This window comes from Dipteris shenzhenensis, chromosome 22, assembly GCF_047967505.1.
Source record: "Dipteris shenzhenensis isolate YYH24624 ecotype China chromosome 22, Dip_SZ_1.0, whole genome shotgun sequence".
Classification (NCBI taxonomy): domain Eukaryota; kingdom Viridiplantae; phylum Streptophyta; class Polypodiopsida; order Gleicheniales; family Dipteridaceae; genus Dipteris; species Dipteris shenzhenensis.
This window is the reverse complement of record NC_141617.1, coordinates 10,073,556-10,096,740: the sequence shown is the minus strand read 5'-3', so window position 1 is coordinate 10,096,740 and position 23,185 is coordinate 10,073,556. Positions and strand designations below refer to the sequence as shown.

The following is a 23,185-nucleotide window of genomic DNA, read 5'->3' as shown; positions in this document are numbered from 1 at the left end:
AGTTGTAAGCTCAAACTTCAAAGTTCCAAAAATGAGTAGCATGAGTGATAACAAATCATAATTTGAAACTACTCAGTGCTCACTACTCTCTCTACCAAGTTCACTATCACTATCTGCATCTTCATCTGTGGATTTTGTGCCATCGGAACTCTCTTCCTCCTCTACCCTTGCTACCATCTCCTCAAAGGAATCACTACTATGACCACTAGTAGCAAGGGTACAACCACGATCTCGTCGGCGTCTATAACAGCGTGGTGAAGATGAAGTGCCAATGCTTGCAATCAAGGGTGGTGCACTAGTAGATGCTTGTGCAATAACCCTTGATTGCGAACGTGTGACGCATCGAAAGCGTGTCTCATCCTCTCGAAGGAAATCATATGCTATATCCTCATCGTTGCGCCTTTGGATGAATAATATATCAATATTCTCCCCTCGAGCCAAGCCTTGCTCAAGCTTTCTTAGAACTTCAGGATGAACCTCTTTCACCTTCCAATGTAACACTTCAGCCCCTTCAGCCCCACTGGTACTTTCTTTGTCTTTGAACCGCTCCAAGAGACGAAGGTTGGCATTTACATAGACCAACCTATCAAGCTGTGATGTGCTCAATCTGTAACATGATACATCACATAAAACGTAAATATTTTGAACGAAAACAAGATTGAAAATGCATCTAGAATCTAGATTCTAATTAGTCATGATTCGTAAAATTAGAGAAGACTCAAGACTCAAGATATGCATCCAACCATTTATAACTTATAATTTGGATTACCTATTTCTTTTCTTAGTATGGATGTCCGCACATATGCTCCATATGCGCTCAGCTGATCCACTAGGACAATCCTGTGATAAAACTCGAAGAGCTAATCTTTGCAAAGTGGGAGTAAGTCGCCCATTTATCTCCCACCATGATACAACAAATTTCCTTTGCTCTAGACTCATAGCCACATCTCGCCTGAATTGGCTACGGTCATGAACATAGAGGACAGACTCTCTTTCAATCCTATAAGATGAGTCAGGGACATTGCTTTAGTGTTAGATAGGAATTAGGATAATGATTCATGAAGTAGACTTTAAAGGCATGCATGCCAGAGTCAAAAGAGGTTGCAAGTAAAAGCTAATTGATCGTACAATATACTAGAGTCTAGAATCAAGAATCAAGATACTTAGAAGTTAGAACTTAGTACTCACATTCCTTGCTCTTCAGAGGGGATAATTGTATCCACATAGGATGTCCATCCATTTATAAGAACAATATCGGACCAATGACTTTCTTGCTTGTACAATGGATGCACCATGTAGGAAACAATATGGATTGGTTTATGAAACCAGTTCCATCTTCTTGTCCATATGGCACGAAGATCATCCACCCTGTAAATTGCAATACTATGTATAAATAAACATTCTCTAAATTCTATGTAGCAGCTCATGAGTCATGATAGAATCACTAAAGAGTTTGCATACCTATGACTTGAGAGAGATCTACAATTGAGCATACTCTCTTTAAGCTTTTGCATGTAGTGATAAAGACGAGTCATTGTACTTCCCTCATGGTCAAATAATCTTAAAATGAAGTACAAAGGTGCAATGGCAGCCTTTATGGCTGCAGCTTCTTCCCAAAACATACTTTCCAAGATGTATGAAGTGATTGTACATGCCTCCGCTTTGCGGCTTCCTCTCCAAGCTTCCCACTCTTCACTACAAACGAGGCGCTTAAGCGCATCTTTCGTTTGTGTCATCCTACAAGTTTAGGACAAGTTAAGAATTAAAATTTGAATACATAAGTATGAAGAATTGAAAATTGAAATTAACTCTCAATTGGCTAGCTAAAAAAGGATGTTGACTTACCTTTGAAGAACAAGAAAGAGATAGCCAAATCTTGTCTTAGATGGCTTCACAAGATCATACTTGCATACTGCTCTGAAAAGAGCTAATGCAATGCTCTTTCTTGTTATGAACTTGATGATTTGGCTTGCTTTATTAAGAGTAGATTGCACCCAATCCAACTTGGCAATGTCCTCCATCATCAAGTCCATCGAGAGAGAAGCACATGGAGTCCAAACAATGCTTTTATAATCTCTCTCAACTAATTCTCCCATCTTGGCACAATTGGAGCCATTGTCAGTAATAATTTGGACCACATTTTGTGGCCCAACCTCCTCAATGGCATTTTTAATGTGTCCATAAATCCATTCCCCAGTGATACTCAAGCCAGGGGTGTAGGCATCAACTACACGAAGTAATGTAGTGCCAGCACAAGATGAGACCAAGATATTTATCATGTGGCGCCGCCGCTGGCCACATATGGCAAGTCACAAGAATCAAGATCCATAAGTAAATCATACATTTGTTGTTAATACTAAAATCAGCCACCACAAATCTTACCAAAGACTCAAGGGTCAAGAGTGAAGGGTTGTACTTATAACTTACAGTGTCACTCCATCCATCTGACACGATGCTACAACCATATCGCTCCCAACAAGCTCTCAAACCCACAAGCTCCTCTTGAATCTGCCTCACTTGGTTTGTCAAGTGGGTAGTTCTCAAGGACTCACAATGTGCTGGTTGTAGACTTGTAGCTCCTGCTGCGGCTGCTGCCACAAGTGCACGATGGAACTTTTGGTATGCTGGACATCGAGCTATGTTGAAAGCAAGGTTGCATTGATAGAAGAAACGATGTTCAGCTATTTCAGCCTCTTGCTTCAACTTTGGAGCAAAGCTAGCATCAAGGGTGATTTGGCGCCTTGGCATGTCTCTTCCCCTCTTTCTTGTTGTTGCAGTCTTGAGATGAATATGGGAGGATGTTGGGATCCTCTCATGACCCACAACAACACTAACAAAGCTTGATGAATGTGGAGAAGCCACAACATGCGAGGGAGCTTCATCTACATTGACATTGGGTAAAGACTCATCAATGTTAGAAGACTCCGGGGTGATATGAACTTGGGAAGAAGCCCTAGTATTACTTTGAGAAGACACTTGAACTGAGGTTCTTGTTGAAGTAGAGGCCCCTCTTTTCAGTGCTTCACTTTCCTTGGCTTCTTGCACCTTCCCATCAATTATCTCCGAAGGCAAAGGTAGAAGGAGCAATGACCGGACCTCTTCAAACTTTGATGGCAATCCACCATGGGCCAAAAAAATACCTTCTGGAACATGAGTGCAGCCATGTGTTCCTTGTGCTCTCTCCCAAATGTAATGTGCCTTCACCCGGTTTGATGCTCCTCGAATTGTTTCCCCACAATACTTGCAAACCACACATTTTGTGCCAGAAGTACCATATTTGCTAATGAGAACTGAATCTTGCCAAACATCACGCTGAGTGGGAAACTTGCGAGGAGGCATGATGGAGAAGGCCTTGAAATTTGGGAAGAAACAGAGAATTGGGGCAAATTGGGCTGTTGCTCCTTGATCCAGGTGCTGCTCCTTGAGCAGAACCAAAAAACAGCAGCAACAAAGGGGATGGTGGGTAGGACTGTCGATGGCAGCAGGCTGCAGGCCCTAGGTGTGGATGGTCATCGGTGGGAGTCGAATCTCGATTGCAGCCTGCAGGTCGTTGATGGAGTCAGAGCGTGGGAGTCGATTGCAGGCCTTGTGTTAGTGGTAGCTAGCAGCAGCTAGCTTGAGCCTTGCAAGCAACCTGCAGGTCAAAGGAGTAGCGGCAGTGCTAGGCTGCAGGTCAACGGAGCAGCAGCCTGCAAGTCAACGGAGCAACGTCACGAGCCACAAGCTCATGTGAGCGCTCAGCGTAGGAAGCATAGGGAGCAGAAGCGGGCTGCGGACTAGCAACGAAATCAGGCGGGAGGATTGCAATCGATTCGCAAAGGGCAAAAATGAGAAAACGGGCAAAAACGCCATTTTGAGATTTGGGCGAAACACGCGTTTCGTTGGGAGCGTTTTGTATTGTTTCGAAACGTTTCGTCCTGTTTCGACAAGACGAAACGCGTTTTCATGTTACTATGATCAAGGAGCTGTCCAATATATTTGGATTGTGACTTCATGACACCCCCCTCAACATGAGCAAACTGAATGCCCAAATAATAGTGTAGCTGTCCCATGTCTGACATTTCAAAAGCTTGCTGCAAATCAGCCTTGAAAGCTGCAATATGCTGAGTATTAGGGCCCGTGATCAGCATGTCATCCACATATAAAATGAGCACAAAAAAATCAGATCCACTCTCACGGACATAAAGAGTGGGCTCTGTGGGGCTATTCTGAAAACCAAGGGATAGTAAGTGTGCATGTATTTTGCCATACCATGCCCTGGGTGCGTGCTTCAAACCATAAAGGGCTTTTCTTAGCCGGCATACCTTGTTTTCAGAATCAACAACCTCAAAGCCAGGAGGTTGTGTTACATAAAGTTCTTCTGGCAGATCCCCATGAAGAAAGGCGGTCTTGATGTCAAGCTGGTGCACTTGCCAATGGTGATGGGCTGCAATGGCAATAACACATCTAATAGTAGTAATCCTGGAAGTGGGAGCAAAGGTCTACTCAAAGTCAATGCCTTGTTGTTGGGCATACCCTTTTGCAACAATACAGGCTTTGTGTCGATCTATGCTTCCATCAGGTTTCCTTTTTAACTTGTAGACCCACCGGGTACCAATGGCATGCTTGCCGGGAGGGAGATCTACTAATTCCCTTGTGTCATTTTTGGCAATGGATTGTAGCTCAGCTCTCATTGCATCCATCCACTTTTTGCTGTCAAAAGCATCTTTATGGCATAAAGGCTCTTCATTGCAAGCTGTAGTAAGGAGTGCAAACTCAAGAAAGTGACCATGCATCTGTCTATTCCCTGATCTTTTCCGGGCAGCAAGAAGTTGATTTTGTTTGCTGTCTCTCAATGTGTCAAGAAGGCATCTGGGAACTTGCCTTTGCTGTCTATTGACAGGTCTTTCTTCAATCACTGCATCATGAATAGTGGGGTCATTTTGTGCTGGAAGAGAAACCTGCAAATCAGCATGGGGTACTGGCTGATCATTGCTTGTTGGAGGGCCTGCAGGAGGCTCATGTTGCTGGTCAAAGTCTGCTCGTTCTGAGGGAATCAAAGGTAACCAAGAGTCAAAGGCATCAAACATGTCAATTTTTGGCTTAGCTTTGCAGTCCACAAGAGGAGAAGCTGAATGTTTAGCAAAGATTACATCTCTACTCACAACAATCTTCCCAATATTTGGTTGGTATAACCGATACCCTCTGCTCTCTTGGCTGTAATCAATAAATATGCATTTGATTGCCTTGTCATCAAGCTTATGTCTCCGGTGAGATGGTACAGGAAGATATGCAAGAGACGCAAAAACTCTCGTGTGTGAAAGAGAAGGATTCTTGCCTTTCCATGCTTCATAAGGTGTAACAATCCTCAATGCCCTTGTAGGTGATCTATTCAGCACATAGTTGGCACACATCACTACATCAAACCAAAATTTATTGGGCAAGGACTTGGCCTTAAGCATGCATCTGGCCATCACCATAGTGGATGTGTTCTTCCTTTGAGGAACAAGATTAGGCTGATGAGTGTAAGGAGTAGTGCATGAGTGAACAATGCCTTGTGAAGACAAAAATGCATCAAACTCCTTTGACATACACTCTCCCCTCCTATTTGTGCTGAGGGTGACAAGCTTGCATCCTGATTTATTCTCAACCATATTCAGCCACCTTTGAAAGCATGAGAACACTTCAGATTTGGCTTTTAAAGCATATACCCAGCAATATCTTGTGAAGTCATCAATGAGAGTCATGAAATATTTGTACCCCCCAATGGCATTTGTCCTCATTGGGCCACAGACATCACTGAACACTAGCTGCAATTTCCTTTGCGAGAGTTTTGGACAATTCTTTTGAAAAGGAAACCGATGCATCTTACCCAAAAGACAACCCTCACACACATGTTTGGAAACTGTGTGAGTTTGAGGTACATCAATTGCCGTGTCCTATGAATGTAACTTGGCAAAAGCTCTATTATTGAGATGACCCATTCTCTCATGCCAAAGATGTGTTTCAGCAAGCTGTGAATCTGAAATAGCAAATGCTTCAATAGAGAGTGCAGCTAAGTGATCATCAAGGTGATAAAGCTCCTTTTTCAGAGTGCCAGCGAGAACTATGGCATTGTCATCACGAAGATCATATATATACTAGGCATTTGTATCCATCAAAAATCACTCTGAAACATGAAGTGGAAATTGCTGAAATTGAAATCAAGCTGACTTCAATTCCGGGCACAAAAAGAACATTAGTTAGAGTGACAGGATGGTTTGAAATGGATGTGAGCTGCACATCTCCAATTCCTTTTACAGCATAGGAAGCGTTATTAGCACATGTGACAGTGCCCCCTCGAGGTGCATTAGCTAAGGATTGAAACAACTGTCTGCAAGATGTGATGTGCTTGGAAGCACCACTATCAAAATGCCAAGACTGAGCAGCATTAGCGGTAAAGAATGCATCAACTGTGAGTGATCAAAGGAGCAATGGACAGCCCATGCCCAATCATCCTAGAGAGCATGTGCATGTGAGGCATCTGCTGGCTCGTGGGATTCCAATTGCATGTGAGGCATTAACTGTCAATCCTGCTTTCTTTTTCTCTGAGGTAATGCGCTTCCTGCATTCTGAAATTTCATGCCCTGGCTTGCGACAATAGTTGCATCTTTTATTCTTTGACTTAATCTGCTGTATTTTTAGATGCATGGGAGGAATTGCCACTATTAGGCGCATATTTAGGCTTGCTCATAGGCTTGGAAGCCTTGCCTTTTCTTGTTTGCTATGAAGCAAATGCATGATCAGGAATAATAGCTTGCCTATTAGCACGACTTTGCTCTTCCGCAAAAGCAAAGTGACTAGCTGATCAAAAGAGTAGTGGTCGGGATTACCCATGGCCACTAGTCGAAGGGTTGTAGCAAACCCTTGATATGTATATGGTAGTCCATTCAATGTGGTACTGACAAGCTGAGAATTTGGCACCACTTCATCTATATTGGCAAGTTGTTCCATGAGGTCCTTGACCTTTGTCAGGTATGCATCCATAGAGTCACCTTCATTCATACTGACTTCTTGCAATTGCCTTCTTAAATATGCAACACGTGCCTCATTGCAAATCTGATAAAGAGAAGCCAATTTATTCCAAGCATCCTTTGCTGTCGTGCAAGACCGGATGTTTGGAATAATGATTCTCTTCCATGATAAAGCAATACAGGAATGTGCATTTGCATCTCTTGCATCCCATCTTGTTTGTTCCTGAGTTGGAGGAGCAGCAGCTGGGGTGCTAGAGGATAAAGCATCAGTATCTTTGTTGTGAGGGCTTCTATGATTGTTGTACTAGTCACGTGGTAATGATGCATCTTATGTGCAATGTATTTTGTATTTGTTACCATGGCTCTATAGATACATATTCATTGTTGGTTGACTTGTTGGCATCATTGGTATGCTGTCCTTTTAGGTTTGGTTGGTCTGTTGGGTCGCTCGCATTTCAGACTTGGTTGATTTGTTGGCGGCATTGTTTGCAGTCTTTCAGATTTGGTTATTTGGTTATTTTTCTATTTCAGCTTTGGTTATTTCACTTGCTTTTGATTTTTCCATTGCTATTATTTCTTATTGTTTGGCTTGCAGGCAATTGAGGACGTTTGCCTTTTTTCAAGAGGGGGGTTTGTCACGAGGATGTGAAATTATGGGACTTTTGATTTGCGACTCCTATAATTTGTGCGTGACTGCCTTGAGCCTCTAGGGTGCGAGGGTCCGGCCATGTGTGCGGGGCTTGGGGAATTAAATTACCTAGTGGGCCCTTGGGAATTGTGAATGTGCGTCTAGTTACTAGGCGATTAATTCCTAGGGCCAAAGTGTGCAACAGGGTGCCAAAAGAGTGGTGCAATTAAAAAATTGCTATTTTTAGCACAGGGGCCTTCTTTTGGATTTAGAATGCCAGAAACAGCCCCAGACGGCGCCATAGCAGATTTCGAGGTTTGCTTGAGCCTGCTAGAGCTGCAAGAGGAATTCACCACCTACAAGAGCCTGCCAAGAGTTCCCAGGGAGCTTTGCCACCTACTAGGAGCTACCCAGGAGCCTGCCTGTTGATTTCACAATTGACCACGAGCCTGTCTAGGGATTTCACAACTGACCAGGAGGTTGCCAGGTGCTCGGGCTTGCCAGGAGCTGCGATAGGTGTTGTGATCTTCAGGCTGTTTAGGAGCTGCTACCAGGTGCTGTGAATTCTTTCTGGCTGAACAGGAGCTGTCTACAGGGATTTTGACCTATTTTTTGCTTGTTTTTTGGGCTGTCGTTGCTGGTTTTTCTGTTCTCCATGCTTGGAAGACTTCTCCTAAGCTGTTTCTAGGCGAGGCCAGAGTTGGATCTCTTGTTTCTCGCTGGATTTAGGATTTTTCAGCCTCGGTTGTAGCCTCTCAAATCCGTTCCAGTCAGTAGCTGAAAGGTCACTCCCCCAAAAAGGTGCTGCATACATGGCAGTCGGTCTCACGAGAGTGTCAAAAAGCCAGCTCTTCGTCCGGTGGATTTTGAAAATGCGCTTGGAAGCACTGTCTCTCTAATCGGGCTAGGACACCCTTCCCTCGTGAGTCGTGCTCTGGCGGCATGGGTCCTGGTCCCGTGAATACTGCCCCTAGGTACGTGTAGGACTGCACTATCTCCACTGGGTCCCCTCGGTATGTGGAACTATGTCGATGTCGATGTCGATGAAGCACTGCTTGGGATGTATTGAAGATCATAACCTTGGTTTTTCCAAGGTTGACTGTCAGGTTCCTCTTTCTGTAGAACATCTCCCAAGGCCTCCAAGTGTTTCTGCAATCCCTTGGATGAGGACGAAATGAGGACTATGTCATCTGCATATAGTAGTATCTGTATCATCAAATCAGCCAATAGGGAGCCCTCTCCTCCTAGGCGATCAACAAAGGATGTGATCTCATCAATGTATAGCCCGAAGAGAGTCGATGATAGGGGGCAACCCTGCTTCACCCCTATGGTGCTCTCAACCCAATCTGATAGCTCCCGAGGAGCGCGGACTTGCTCTGTGATGGACTTGTATAGACTCATCACTCCCCAGATCATGGCCTCTAGGAGATGCAGCTCCCATAGTTGCTTGATCAGGCGAGAGCGAGGGACTGTGTCAAAAGCCTTCTGAAAGTCTACAAAGCAAGTGTAGACCTTTTGCCGCCTCGACTTCACCTCCTTGATGATTCTTAGGTCCAGTGTGGAGTGCTGTCTCTGGAAGCCTGCGTGCCCAAGAGCCTGCTATCCATGGTCCTCTGTATAACTATTGATCGCCCTCTCTAGTACCGATCCATAAATCTTATCTAGAGTGTGGCCAATCATGAGAGTGCGGTAGTTCCCAGTATCCATGGGGTGTCCCACCTTATGTATTGGTACAATGGTGGTAGTGCTCCAAGTAGGTGAGAACCGTGGCATACTGCATGGTTGAATAGCTGCGTCAGAACCGGGGCCAAGACCTCCTGTCTATGTGTGAAGTGCTCTGTATGTAGCCCCTCATGGTGGGGTGCTCTCCGGTTATGCAGATGGAGGGCATTCCTCACATTCTGCGCAGTTAACAAGTGATAAGTAGTGGGTTTGGGCATAGAGGACATATCTGGTGGCATCTGACCTTGGATGTCGTATAAGGAGCATGCATATCTGTGCCAAATCTTTTGGTCCGTGATGGGAATGGGCTGTTTCCCCTTTGATAGGAGTCCTCAGCTGATAGTCGGGTGCCTCCCTCGAAAGGATCCGACCACCTCATCAATCCTGTGAGAGAAAAGTTCGCTTCTTACGTTGTGTCATCCGACGTGAGATGCCATGCGCCTCAGATGAGGTCAAGTGTCCCAGGGCCTGCTCGTGTGTGAGGTGAGATCTCATCTCCTTACATTCATCATCATACCAAGGGTTCTGAGGCATCTTCCCAGCCGGGGCATGTGTGGGTCGAGTCGTAGGGAAAGATATGATGGCAGCCTCATGTACCACTGAAGCTAACCTTAGTAAGATCTACCTCCGCTCCATGTAGGGTCGGAAGCTCTCGAGCGAAGTGACTCGCGTAAACTGGATCAAGAGTCTGGTCAAAGTGAACATGGGTCCGAGTGGACATAATGACGACTCTCTATATGGCTGTCCTAGTAGTGGAAATACAGAATGTCAAGTATGAGTGATTAGCACCGAGTGGGGGAGGGGGTATCACAAAGTCGTGAATCTGAGATGCGAAGGCAAGGGAGCCCATCAGGTAGTCCACTGTGCTTCTTCCCCACTCCATGTGGGAAACAAGTGAGTCCACCGGATGATGGCCATCTTTGAAGGTCATTGTATATGATCAGATCATGTACCATCACAAGCAGGTGCTGCCCATACCTTGTCACTTGTGGAGCATCTGCTGAGTGTCTCACTATCCTGAGCTCAGCTGCATCTAACTTTGGTACTATGAGGGAATCAGATGCAAAGTCAAGTAGTCCCACCTGGTTGTCCCCTGAGCTTGCATTGAAGTCACCAAGGAGGGTGTCACCTTGTCTAGAGAACTCTGTGATAAAATCATGTATACTCTGATACGGGCTGTTCCCTTCTGTGGCAACCTCACGTGCATAGGATGATGTATCCGGAGGAAAGTAGCACACCGCAATGAAGATCAGTCGTGCCTTTGATAGCTGAACTCTAATCCACATGTGCTGTGCATGTTCCTCGTTCCTAACCACTGAAAGGAGTGGTCTGAGAGTTGATTTGAAGAGGACAGCCACACCCCCAGAGCCTCGTACTCCACTATCCCTCCTCAGTTTCCTCCTATGGGTAGACTCCCATGTGTATCTTGTCACGGTGGGCAGCCCTCTCTCCGGGCTCTCATGTGTCGTGGTATAGAAACCTATATTCTTGTCAGTTATGTCTCTAGGAAACCTCCAAGGTCGGACCAGAGGGTGCCATTTGTAACAGATGGTTACTTTTTACTTAGGCTAAAAGTTAGTAGAAAGGCCTTTATTGGCTTGTAAGTGTTCTTTTTTTTTAGGGGATACCATAAATTGCCACGTGGCATCCTAGGAGGTAATCCCATAAGCAATACTGCTTTGTGCTGCCCTGGGCCATACCTATATAAAGGCTCTAGTTGTACTTGGCAAGGCAATTCATGACTTGTACTTCATTACTGAAATAGAATACACAGCAAGAGTTGCAACACTCAGCTGAATTCTAAAAAGGATTGACTTCCTCCTGTCCTTGTGCAGCCACTCACAAGTCTCTGTTGCTGGTCCAGCCCATGACCTTCTACCCCTACCTTTTTCCTAAAACATAAGGTACTACTCTATTCTAACCTTCCTGCATATTCTACCAAATTTGGGTGTGTTTACTATTAGTTAGGAGCAGTCCTGTTGCATTGGTATCAGAGCACTTTTCGTGGGAATTGGTGGGAAATTCTTTGTCCAATCACTTTGAAATATGGAGCATCTACTCTTGAGCTTGGAGCCTACCTCTTTGCAAAAATTCAGTGCCAGAAGTGCTCTCTGTTGTGAGCTGCCACATGGCAGGCTATGAGAAACCCCGATTTTCGAAATGCTGAGAATTTGGGGCTTCTTACATCAGTGGAAAGCCCTTGCTTCCCTGATCATTTCTATGCATGAGATTCCTAAAAGGAAGGAGGATTGAGTCAACATTGACGTTTTTTTCTCTCTGGCACAAGAAAGTGAAGAAAGCGACGATCTGTTGTTTTTCTGCACCAAATTAGGACATTCTTGGCTTGTTCTGTTCGCCCTAACCTCACATGACTGCTCTATTACAGCAATGTAAAGATAATATGGTAAGGGCCCAAGCAAGGATGAAGGATTATGCTGATGAGCATAGGAGAGAGCTTCATTTTGAAGAAGGGGATTATGTATTTCTCAGATTACATGAGTCTATAATATGGTAAGGGCCCAAGCAAGGATGAAGGATTATGCTGATGAGCATAGGAGAGAGCTTCATTTTAAAGAAGGGGATTATGTATTTCTCAGATTACATAAGTCTAGGCATGCTTCCTTGAAAGGTAATACCAATGCTAAACTTGCTCATAGGTATTATGGACCTTACAAGGTTTTGAGTATCATGCAAGAGAATCATTATTCCACACATCCGGTCTTGCAGGACAGCAAAGGATGCTTGGGATAAATTGGCTTCTCTCTATCAGATTCGCAATGAAGCTTGTGTTGCATATTTGAGAAGGCAATTACAGGAAGTCAGTATGAATGAAGGTGAGTCAATGGATGCATACTTGACAAAGGTCAAGGACCTCATGGAACAGCTTGCCAACATTGATGAGGTGGTGCCAAATTCACAGCTTGTTAGTACCACATTGAATGGACTGCCAGATACATATCAAGGGTTTGCTACAACCCTTCGATTAGTGGCCATGGGTAATCCAGACCACTATTCTTTTGATCAGCTAGTTACTTTGCTTTTGCAGGAAGAGCAAAGTAGAGCTAATAGACAAGCCATTATTCTTGATCATGCATTTGCTTCACAGCAGACAGGAAGAGGCAAGGCTTCCAAGCCTATGGGCAAGCCAAAATCTGCGCATAGCAGCTGCAATTCCTCCCATGCATCTAAAAATACAGCAGATAAAGTAAAGAAGAAAAGATGCAACTATTGTCGCAAGCCTGGACATGACATTTCAGAATGCAGGAAGCGCATTGCTTCATAGAAAAAGAAAGCAGAATTGACAGTTAATGCCTCTCATGCTATTGAATCCCATGAGCCAAAAGATGCTTCACATGCACATGCTCTTCAGGATGATTGGGCATGGGCTGTCCATTGCTCATTTGATCCATCCAAAGCTGATGCATTCTTTACTGCTAATGATGCTCAGTCTTGGTACTTTGATAGTGGTGCTTCCAAGCATGTCACTTCTTGCAGACAGTTGTTTCATTCTTTAGCTGATGCAACTGGAGGGGGGACTGTTACATGTGCTAATAATGCTTCATATGCTGTAAAAGGAGTTGGCGATGTGCAGCTCACATCCGTTTCAAGCCATCCGGTCACTGTGACAAATGTTCTTTTTGTGCCTGGGATTGAAGTCAACTTGATTTCAATTTCAGCAATGGCTACTTCAGGTTTCATAGTAATTTTTGATGGCTACAGATGTCTAGTTTATGATCGTCGTGATGATAATGCCATAGTTCTCACTGGCACTTTGCAAAAAGGGCTTTATCACCTTGATCATCATCCAGCTGCACTTTCTATTGAAGCATTGGCTATTTCAGATTCACATCTTGCTGAAAGTCATCTTTGGCATGAGAGAATGGGCCATCTCAATTATAGAGCTCTTGCAAAGCTACGTTCACAGCAGATGGCAAATGATGTACCTCAGACTCACACAGTTTCCAAACATGTGTGTGAGGGTTGTCTTTTGGGTAAGATGCATTGATTTCCTTTTCAAAAGAATTGTCCAAATCTCTTTTCATGACTCTCATTGATGATTTCACAGGATATTGTTGGGTATATCCTTTAAAGGCCAAATTTGAAGTTTTCTTACGCTTTCAGAGATGGCTGAATATGGTTGAGAATGAATCAGGATGCAAGCTTGTCACCCTCAACACAGATAGGGGGGGAGAGTATATGTGAAAGGAGTTTGATGCGTTTCTGTCTTCACGGGGCATTATTCACTCATGCACTACTCCTTACACTCCTCAGCAGAATCCTGTTTCTGAAAGGAAAAACAGGTCCACAATGGAGATGGCCAGATGCATGCTTAAGGCCAAGTCTTTGCCCATTAAATTTTGGCTTGATATAGTAATGTATGCCAACTATGTGTTGAATAGATCACCTACACGGGCATTGAAGACTATTACACCTTATGAAGCATGGAAAGGCATGAAGCCTTCACTTTCACACATGAGAGTTTTTGGGTCTCTTGCATATGTTCATGTACCATCTCAGCTGAGACATAAGCTTGATGACAAGGCAATTATTATTGTCAGTAGAGATGTGATCTTTGCTGAACATTCAGCTTCTCCTCTTGTGGACTGCAAAGCAAAGCCAGATGTTGACATGTTTGATGCCTTTGAATCTTGGTTACCTCTGCCATCATCAGAAGAGGATTTTGACCAGCAACATGAGCCTCCTGCAGGCCCTCCACTAGGCAATAATCAGCCACAACCTCATGCTGATTTGCAGGTTTCTCTTCGGGCACAAAATGATCCCACCACTCATGATGCAGTCATTGAAGAAAGAGCTGTCAATAGACAGCAAAGGCAAGTTCCCAGATGGCTTCTTGATACATTTAGGGACAGCAAACAAGATCAGCCTTTTGCTGCCCGGACAAGATCAGGGAACAGACATCATGGTCACTTTCTTGAGTTTGCACTCCTTGCTACAGCTTGCAATGAAGAGCCTCTGTGCCATAAAGATGCTTTTGACAGCAAACAGTGGATGGATGCAATGAGAGCTGAGTTACAATCTATTGCCGAAAATGACACATGGGAATTAGTTGATCTCCCTCCCGGCAAGCATGCCATTGGAACGTGGTGGGTCTACAAATTAAAAGGAAATCTGATGGCATCATAGATCGATACAAAGCCCGTCTTGTTGCAAAAGGGTATGCCTTACAACAAGGCATTGACTTTGAGGAGACATTTGCTCCCACATCCAGGATTACCACCATTAGATGTGTCATTGCCATTGCAGCCCATCATCATTGGCAAGTGCACCAACTTGACATCAAGACTGCTTTTTTTCATGGGGATCTGTAGGAAGAAGTTTATGTCACACAACCTCCTGGCTTTGAGGTTGTTAATTTTGAAAATAAGGTATGCCGGCTTAGAAAAGCTCTTTATGGTTTGAAGCAGGCACCCAGGGCATGGTATGCCAAAATTCATGCACACTTACTATCCCTTGGTTTTCAGAATAGTCCCACAGAACCCACTCTTTATGTCCGTGGGAGTGGATCTGATTTTTTAGTGCTGATTTTATATGTGGATGATATGCTCATCATGGGCCCAGATACTCAGCAATTTGCAGCTTTCAAGGCTGATTTGCAGCAGATTTTTGACATGTCAGACATGGGACAGCTCCATTATTATTTGGGCATTCAGTTTGCTCATGTTGAGGGGGGTATCATGATGTCTCAGTCTAAGTATATTGGACAGCTCCTTGATCGTTTTCAGTTTGAGGATTGCAAGCCAATCTCTACTCCCGTGGACCCTGGCTTCAAATTCTCAGCTCATGATGGGAGCCCACCATGTGATATCACTCTTTATCAGCAGGCTGTTGGATGCCTTATTTATTTATGTCACACCAGACCTGACTTGCAGTATGCAGTATCTCAGCTCAACAGATTCATGCACATGCCCAGTTCACAGCATTGGCAGGCAGTGAAGAGAGTCTTCAGCTATCTCAGAGGCACTCAGGATTTAGCCCTCTTCTATGGTGATCAGGGTTCACTTACCATGCAGGCTTACACGGATAGTGAGTGGGCAGGATGTTGCGACACCAGAGTGTCACATACTGGCAATTGTTTTTTGCTTGGCAATTCATGTATCTCTTGGCTCGGCAAGAAGCAACCAACAGTTGCCACGTCTAGCTGTGAGGCTGAGTACAGGGCAGCTTTCACCGCTACAGTAGTGTGTGTTTGGCTTCGACAGTTACTTACAGATCTTGGTATTCGCCATACATCCTCCACTATTGTATACATTAACAACCAGAGTGGTTTGGCCATTGCGCGTAACCCAGTGTTTCATGTGCATACCAAGCATATTGAAGTTCACTATCATTATGTTCGGGAGCGGTTGTTAGCAGGAGACATAGAGTTGTCCTATCTTCCCACAGAGGACAACATAGCAGATATGTTTACAAAGGCACTTCCTCGTCCCAAGTTCGAAGTCTTTCGACAGGCTTTACACTTGGTTTCCTTTGTTACATGATCTGACATCCCTTGTACATTCATATGTGGCTATATTCTTTTGGATGAACATGTGCCACCATGACCAAAAAATACCAGGTATTTTGAGACGTTTCCAGAGTACTTCAGCCCATCCCATGGAGGGGGGTTTGTAGGCCATCTTTTGGTGGTTCTAGTGATGCCCTATAGGCCATGGTATGTGCCTTGTAGGCATAAATGTAGGCACTTGTTGTGTTAGTGCCTTTTAGGCCACATAGGACACTTAGTCCTATGTGACACCTAGGACACTTAGTCCTAGGTCTAGGTACAAGTACCTTGTACTCCTAGTTTTTCATTATCCTAGATTTTGACGTCACAGACTCTATCGACTCTTTGCAATCTGCACTCTCTCTTTGCCTATCGATCCTACAATCATCCAAGCATATCTGGTCCCCTTCAAGGTTGCCCTCACGCTCATGAGGGTAGACCTATCCACAGTTGTTCGGAGTTTCATTACAAGGGGTCTTGTTGGGGCCTCAACTTTGCCATCCCTCCATGGTGTCTATTATATATGACCAGGTCATGTTCTGATCCCATCTCCAATAGGTGTTCCCCATACCCTATGACCTATGGTGCATCCTCTAAATGTGTAGCTATCCCAAGGCTAGGTCAATCTCTGGTACCCTGTGGGGTCAGTTCCAAAGTCTAGCAAACCGATCTGTCTGCTCTCCGTATGTGCATTGAAGGCACCCAAGAGGAGAATCTCCCCTTGCTTGGAGAACTCCGTGATATCAACATATATCGTCTTGTATGGGCTGTGGCTCTCTGTGGTTACCTCATGCACATACAATGATGTATTTGGGGGGGAGTAGCATACTGCAATGAAAATCGATCGTGTGTCGGGCGCTTGAACTCATATCCACATTTGGCGTGCATGCTCCTCCTTCCGCATCACAAATATAGGCCGTCTTAGGTTTGATCTAAAGAGAATTGCCACTCCTTTAGAGCCTTGTATTTCACTATTTGTCCTTATCTCTATCCTATGAGGTGACTCCCAAGTGTATCTTGTCATCGCGGGCAGCCCTCTCACTGGGTTCTTTTTTCCCAAAAAGATGACTTCATTAAGTATGAACAAAAACGGCAAGAGCAAGCTCAAGTGTGGAAGTACATCATGACATGCATGAAAGAATAAACCAGCTCAGAAAGAGCTAACAAAAATACAGGGTGGGGGCTGAAAATGCCACCTCAACCCTGAAGGAGACTCAGAGAAGAAAGGAGATTCTCTCCAAACTCTGAAAAAAATATCCCTCCTAGCGGTAGCTGCTCTCAAAGATCCCTACATGGTCGCCCATATGGCCATCAAAGTGTGTATAGTATAAGTCCATATATTGGCCATAGTCTGGGAAGGGTGAACCTTGGAGCTCTCCATCGCCTCTGTACATCTGGCCCTCCAAATATGCTAAGCTGAAATACTAGCCAGAATCTCCCAAGATGTGTCTACGAAGGCACGGGCCGCTCTGAAAGGAGGGAAAGGAACATCCTGGAGGAAACATGACTGCACAAGGTGTCGTCGTACAAAGAAGGCTGAGTTTGAGCCATGTCCCTCGAAAAACACTTGATGACCAGTAAGAAACAACAATGCAACTGATCCCCAGGTCATTAAAAAGGGTGCTCTATGAAATATGGAGAGTATTCTAGCAACTCTCTTCCAGATCATCTTGGCCTGTCTGCACTTTCAGAGGCAATGCTGAGCTGACTCAATTGCTGTGTGGCATCGAGGACATGTAGGGTTAACCCCAAACCTGGATCTCCACAGGTTCACTGCAATCCCTTCGTGAATAGAAAGCCAAAACAAAAGGTTGATTTTTCTATTCTTGAGAGATTTCCGGAGCCTTCTCCAAAAGTTTTTCCTGCACATTTGCATAAATCTAAAAACTATCCCAAGGATGAGCTCTAGAGGGCCTCCAACCTCTACTGTTGAGATGGAATCTCTTGGCATTTCTGACTGTATAACGAAAGAAGGTGATGCTCTTCCCTCGGTGCTCTTCATCAATCCACTCCCACTCCCTAGGATCCCACTGCATGACCTAATGGGGGAACCACCATACACCAGAGTCTCCAAGACTCAAGTGCCAGAAGAACGGGGTTAGGATCAAGATATCACAGTGAATCCTTCCCCCACTCCAAATACCCTGCAATCGTGACCGGCTAAAAGGCAACCCCCAAAAGAATAGCCTCTGAAGATATGTGAAGCCCGAGTCTCGACTAAACGCAAAAAACAAGGGCATCCTCCCGTGCATCCCGCATGGCTATAACCTGCAGAGGAATACCCGTCCTCGTGAAAGCACCCAACCAAGTGGACTCTGTGATGGGCATGCCATCTGTATCGGTATGGCTACATCTATCTGTTGAATCCCGATTGCACTCCCTCTAAGGTGGCTGACTGATAATAGTTTCTGATCCTGTGGAAGCTTCCTGAATGCTTTCTAGGCCCCCACCGTGGAGGCAGGACCCTTGTCCCATCTAGACCACTACATATAATGTGATGCTCCTAGTGGTCTTCCATGCTCATCCAATATACAATCATTCCACATGATAGGCTGCCTGTTTATCTCTTCGCGAGAGGAGGGTGGAACTCTCCGAAGAGTGCCTTTGAAGCTGTCCCAAGCTTTCAAAATGGTAGCCATGAGAGGGGAGGGGGGAGATCTGTGATGGGCTGAAGTAAAGATCCATCTCGTGCTGTCCATCCAATCTCCCCCAAGAGAAGGTGTATAGGACTGAATGTAGCGTAAGAAAAAATCTTTCCAAGGCTCGTGTCCAGACATCAATCGGGATGAGATCTTGAGTACCATAGGGGTCAAACAAGGTTGTCCCTTATCACCAACCTTGTTTGGCCTCTATATCGATGACCTGGAGACTTTCATGGGGGCGTTCGGAGGGACTGGTTGCTCACTTGCCGGGATCATCATCAGGATTCTTCTTTATGCAGACGATGTGGCACTCTTGTCGTCCACACCCGACGGGCTCGAGCAACACCTGGATGCAGTGTAGGCTTTTTGTCTATCCCATGATTTGGAGGTCAACCTTGGCAAGACCAAGGTCATGATCTTTAACAACTCTCGAGTAATCATGCAACGGAAGCAGTTTACTTTCTGTGGGTCACCAGTTGAGATCGTATCCTCATATACTTACTTGGGGGTCATCTTCTCCGACCCGATCTTCACGATGAGACCAATGATGCAGGCCATATTGAGTAGAGGATACGCCTCACTGGCTCGGCTAGAGACACAGTGCTTTTCTACTCACACTTTCAGGACCCTCGGACCAAGGCTCTTCTCTTCGACTCCTTGGTCCGACCAGCCGGTATGTATGGCAGCCCTTGTTGGGGACCTGACATGTCAGAGATAGAGTGGACACGGGTGTAGCGCTTGCAGATTCTCATTCTCTCACGGATGATCTGGGGGAAACCATCTGTACCACATCACATCATTCAGGCCGAGTTTGGTGCTTCTCCACTCCAGCTAGATGCAGCCTTTCAGACCATCACATATCTACACCGGGTTAGATCATATGGGGACTACACATCAGGGAGGCAGAGATGGCCATGTTTAGCTCTCGATTCCTCCATGAGGTTGGCAGCAGAGGGAGACGAGCGATGTTGGTATGCATGGACTCACAGATGGTTTGTGAGACTAGGGTTTCACATTGATAGGATACCTCTTTTTCAGTACAGGTTCGATGCCCCTCCCGTAGTCCCACCCACCATCCCGATCGGGCCACATACCAACCAGGTCATTCGAGAGGATCTCTTGTAGCTACACATCTTTAGGACTTGGTTGGAGTCGAGGGAGCTTCCAGTGAAGCTGAGTTTCTACAGAGATCACTGTCTTCGTATCTCGGAGGAGGGATTCATCACACCACTAGGGTACATTGAGCTTCATATGCCTCACTTACTACGGATCTCCATGGCTTTGCATGTCCCCTCCGGGGTCAGTTTCATATCTTTGAGTTGTTATAACTGGATCGCCATTGCTTAGCTTGTCTTGAAGGCTGGTTTTCCCTGATTCCCACTCTGCTTTTTCCTTCTCCCATTCCTCTCTTTTGGCCTTTAATTTTCTCCATTCTTCGTGCACTTTTCCCCCTTGGTCTTCAATTCAGCCAATGTCTTGTCTACATGTGCTTTTTCACCTTGTATAGCCACATTTGTGGCTTCCAGATTATCGATTTTTTCTATCAAGTTGAGGCAGATGCTGTTGAGACTGGAGAGGACATTGGATGTGGCCTTGTGACGTGTCCCTATCATGAAGGCTGCCATTGCATTTTCCAAGGCTTGTTTCTCCAAGTGTCTTCTACACACCCTTGTGTTGGCATATTGCATCCAATGTAAAAAATTGTACTTCCAATGACAATCTTCTCTTTACTGCACTTATTAGAGAGAGAGAGAGAGAGAGAGAGAGAGAGAGAGAGAGAAAAGAAAGCTAACAAGTGATTACCCTCCATAGAGGAAGGCAATCTTGCGACATCTGTATTTGGGAAGGAGCCCACCTTTATTCACTGCGATTCGCACCCTTGACCGGACAGCAGATGATGATCACCTTGTAATTTTCTAGTGCCCTCATGTTCTTCTTTCATCTTGATGGCTTGATTATGTGTTTTATTGGATATGCAGGTTTTGGATTTGGGTTTGGACTTTTTAGCAGGAGAAGATATGGATGCAGTCCTTGCTGTGCAAATGAGAAGACGTGTTGGGCTAGGCATTTGGACTAACATTCATATCTCAAGGCTACAAATTGAAGGGAAGGTATGTCTATCGCAGAAAAAATACATTTCATGCCTAATAATGTTCTATTTTCTTGGTGTATTTGAGCTGCAATCTCTGCAACAACAAGATTATGTTGTTGGTATAGGTTCGGGTTGGAATAAAGTTTTCAAGTGAATGGCCCTTCTTGATTCGTCTCCGGCTTTGCTTTGAGAATGCTCCTTATGTTCAAATGACTGCCCGGCCAGTCTCCAATCATGGTGTGAATGTCAGTGAACTTCCTGGAGTGGCAGGCTGGATGGTAAATGAAAACACGAACAAAATTCTAATGTCAATTATCGCAAGATGAAAAGAAGAGTTTTAGAGCATAGGGGCTAGGTAGATGCAAGTTTTCATGTATATAGAATGTCATGAAGACACTGCTATTTTTCAGGAAAGGATGGTGGCTGAGGCCTTTGAACAATCGTTAGTTGAGGTATGCATACTTAGCTTTGTTCCTTACAATTATGATAAGAGAGAAAATAATAAGAGCCATTGGCGCAAGGAAATGTTTAATAAAATGGGGGCCGAATATTCGATCTCCCTTTTTAATAAAATGAGATCTATTAAGTATGAAACACCTGGAGTAAAAACCGCAGGTTGAAATACATCATGCAGAACATGAAAAGTTATGGCATTAAAGAACATGCAATGCCTGAAAGAGCCAAGAATCTGGCTGGAAATGTGAAGTCATGCTAGAGAAACAACCTCCTCCTAAATGAGACCGCTCTGAACTCCCCTGCAATCTAGATGCACAATGTTTGTCCATACACTGGCCAGAGTTTGAGCTAGATAAACCTGCTTCCTGTCGATTGCCTCTATACACCTGGCCCTTCAAATGTGCGCGGCAGTGGTACTAGCAATGATCTTCCAACTTGCTTTAACGGAAGTATGTGCATGCTTCTATTGAGTGAAACAAACACAGTGCATACCTGAAAAAGATAAGACTGTACCTTGAAAGCCCATGACAAAACATGGATTTCATTGAAAACCTGAGGTCTATTGAAAGAGAGCCATGTGACTGCACCCCAAGTGATAAACAAAGTGAATGCGATTACTCTTCCCGTAAGCCAGCTATCCTTGCCTAAATGACCCTAACTCCTAAAGGTAATCTTGGATAGACAGTAACATGCATACACCATGGGCAAGAAGGATCAGCTTCAAATTTCTCTTTCCGTTTGTTTACTTCAATACCTCTAGTAAATGAAAGCCAAAAGAAAAGAAAGATCTTCCTATTTCTGAGGAAAGCCTCCTCCAAAAACAACTCTTTAAGTTCAAGCTAATCTGAAAACTCTTGCCCAATCGGCTGCTCTGGATGGTCTTAAGTCATTAGCTCGAATCTGAAACTTCCTTGCATTGCTGATTGTAAATTGGAAAAAGGGAATGCTTTTGGAGTGGGTACTTGCTACTATACAGCTTCACTCACCGGGGTCCCAGGTCAATAATTTAATTGGGACACCTTGTATAGCCATAACCTCCTATTCCCTACAAGTGACATCCATGGACGCGATGAACATACTAACCTAACCAAACCAAACCAAACCAAACCAAACCCTTTGAACCGAGCCCACAACTCTCACTAGAAGCAGCCATACGTCCTGAAGAAAAGCATCCTATGACCTGTCACAAGGGTGTGAATTTTAGTGCATGCATGTTGGCTAGACCCCAGGAAATAAAGCGGGCAGGGCCTTGGGTTGCGAAGTGGCATTTTCTCATGCTTTGATGCTTTTGGTAAGGTTCTCTATGGAACTTCCCAGGAGAAAGCTACGTAAGGCGGCTGGTTGACAAGGAGGGAGTTCACAGAAGCGGAGATAGAAAAGACACATTTTATGCTGTACGGATATTTAAGTATAGAGCAGTATGGGACTACCGTGCGGATCTGTACGGACAGTCCGTACGCAGTTACTGTACGGGCTGATCTATAAGCTTTGGCTGTTACTGTTCGGGGTCTTGGATGAGTACAAGCTGTGAGCTATTGCAAAGTTGTACGGGGAGCATAGGTGGACGTACTGGGCTGTACGGACCTGATCAGTGCACTTGTACGAGCTGCTGCTAGCGTGGCAGAGTGAAGAGGTCTTAGCTTGCAGGGTGCGCATTAGCTCATTAATGAGCTTGGTTGAGCTCCGGGCTGGTGATGAGATCACACATGCCTTATGGTGATTGCTCTAAGCTGTGAGCTGTTCTGGAGGGACTTAGTTGGCAGAATGGTTCATCTTGAATGCTTTCAGTTCGAGTGCAGGCTTCTTGAGATTGTAGGCTGATCATTATGCTTTCACCCATTGCTTGGGCATGCAAGTGGTTTAGTGGGCATTTGAGACAGTCAAAGGAGTTGTGTGACCCCGCACGGGTTGCTTGTAATAGCTAAGTCTTGTTTAAGCATTTGGAAAAGTGTTGGATGCCTATTGCCACTGGGAATGAGAGCAGAGCCCAGCAGGGTTATTCCTTGGGATATTGAGGCCTATTAGATTGTACATCATTGCCAATGGATACTAGCTGTGTGTCCATGCTTTATTTTTGTTTAGAGCAGGTGAATGACTAAGTGGACACTTGGGGTCAGCTGTGGAGGATTGTGTGATCACGTGTTGGTT

General features: G+C 44.8%; 1 protein-coding gene across 2 annotated transcripts in view; it reads left to right on the top strand.

Annotated features, from left to right (window-relative positions):
* The window catches only part of LOC147887707 (C2 domain-containing protein At1g53590-like), a 122,863-nt gene that overhangs the window by 33,296 nt on the left and 66,382 nt on the right, over positions 1–23,185 (top strand). For both annotated transcript variants that reach the window (XM_087393477.1, XM_087393478.1), the window contains 4 exons: positions 20,302–20,397; positions 20,469–20,600; positions 20,707–20,859; positions 20,992–21,033. In XM_087393477.1, coding sequence (XP_087249603.1) covers positions 20,302–20,397; positions 20,469–20,600; positions 20,707–20,859; positions 20,992–21,033 — 423 coding nt within the window. The remainder of the gene's footprint in view (positions 1–20,301; positions 20,398–20,468; positions 20,601–20,706; positions 20,860–20,991; positions 21,034–23,185) is intronic.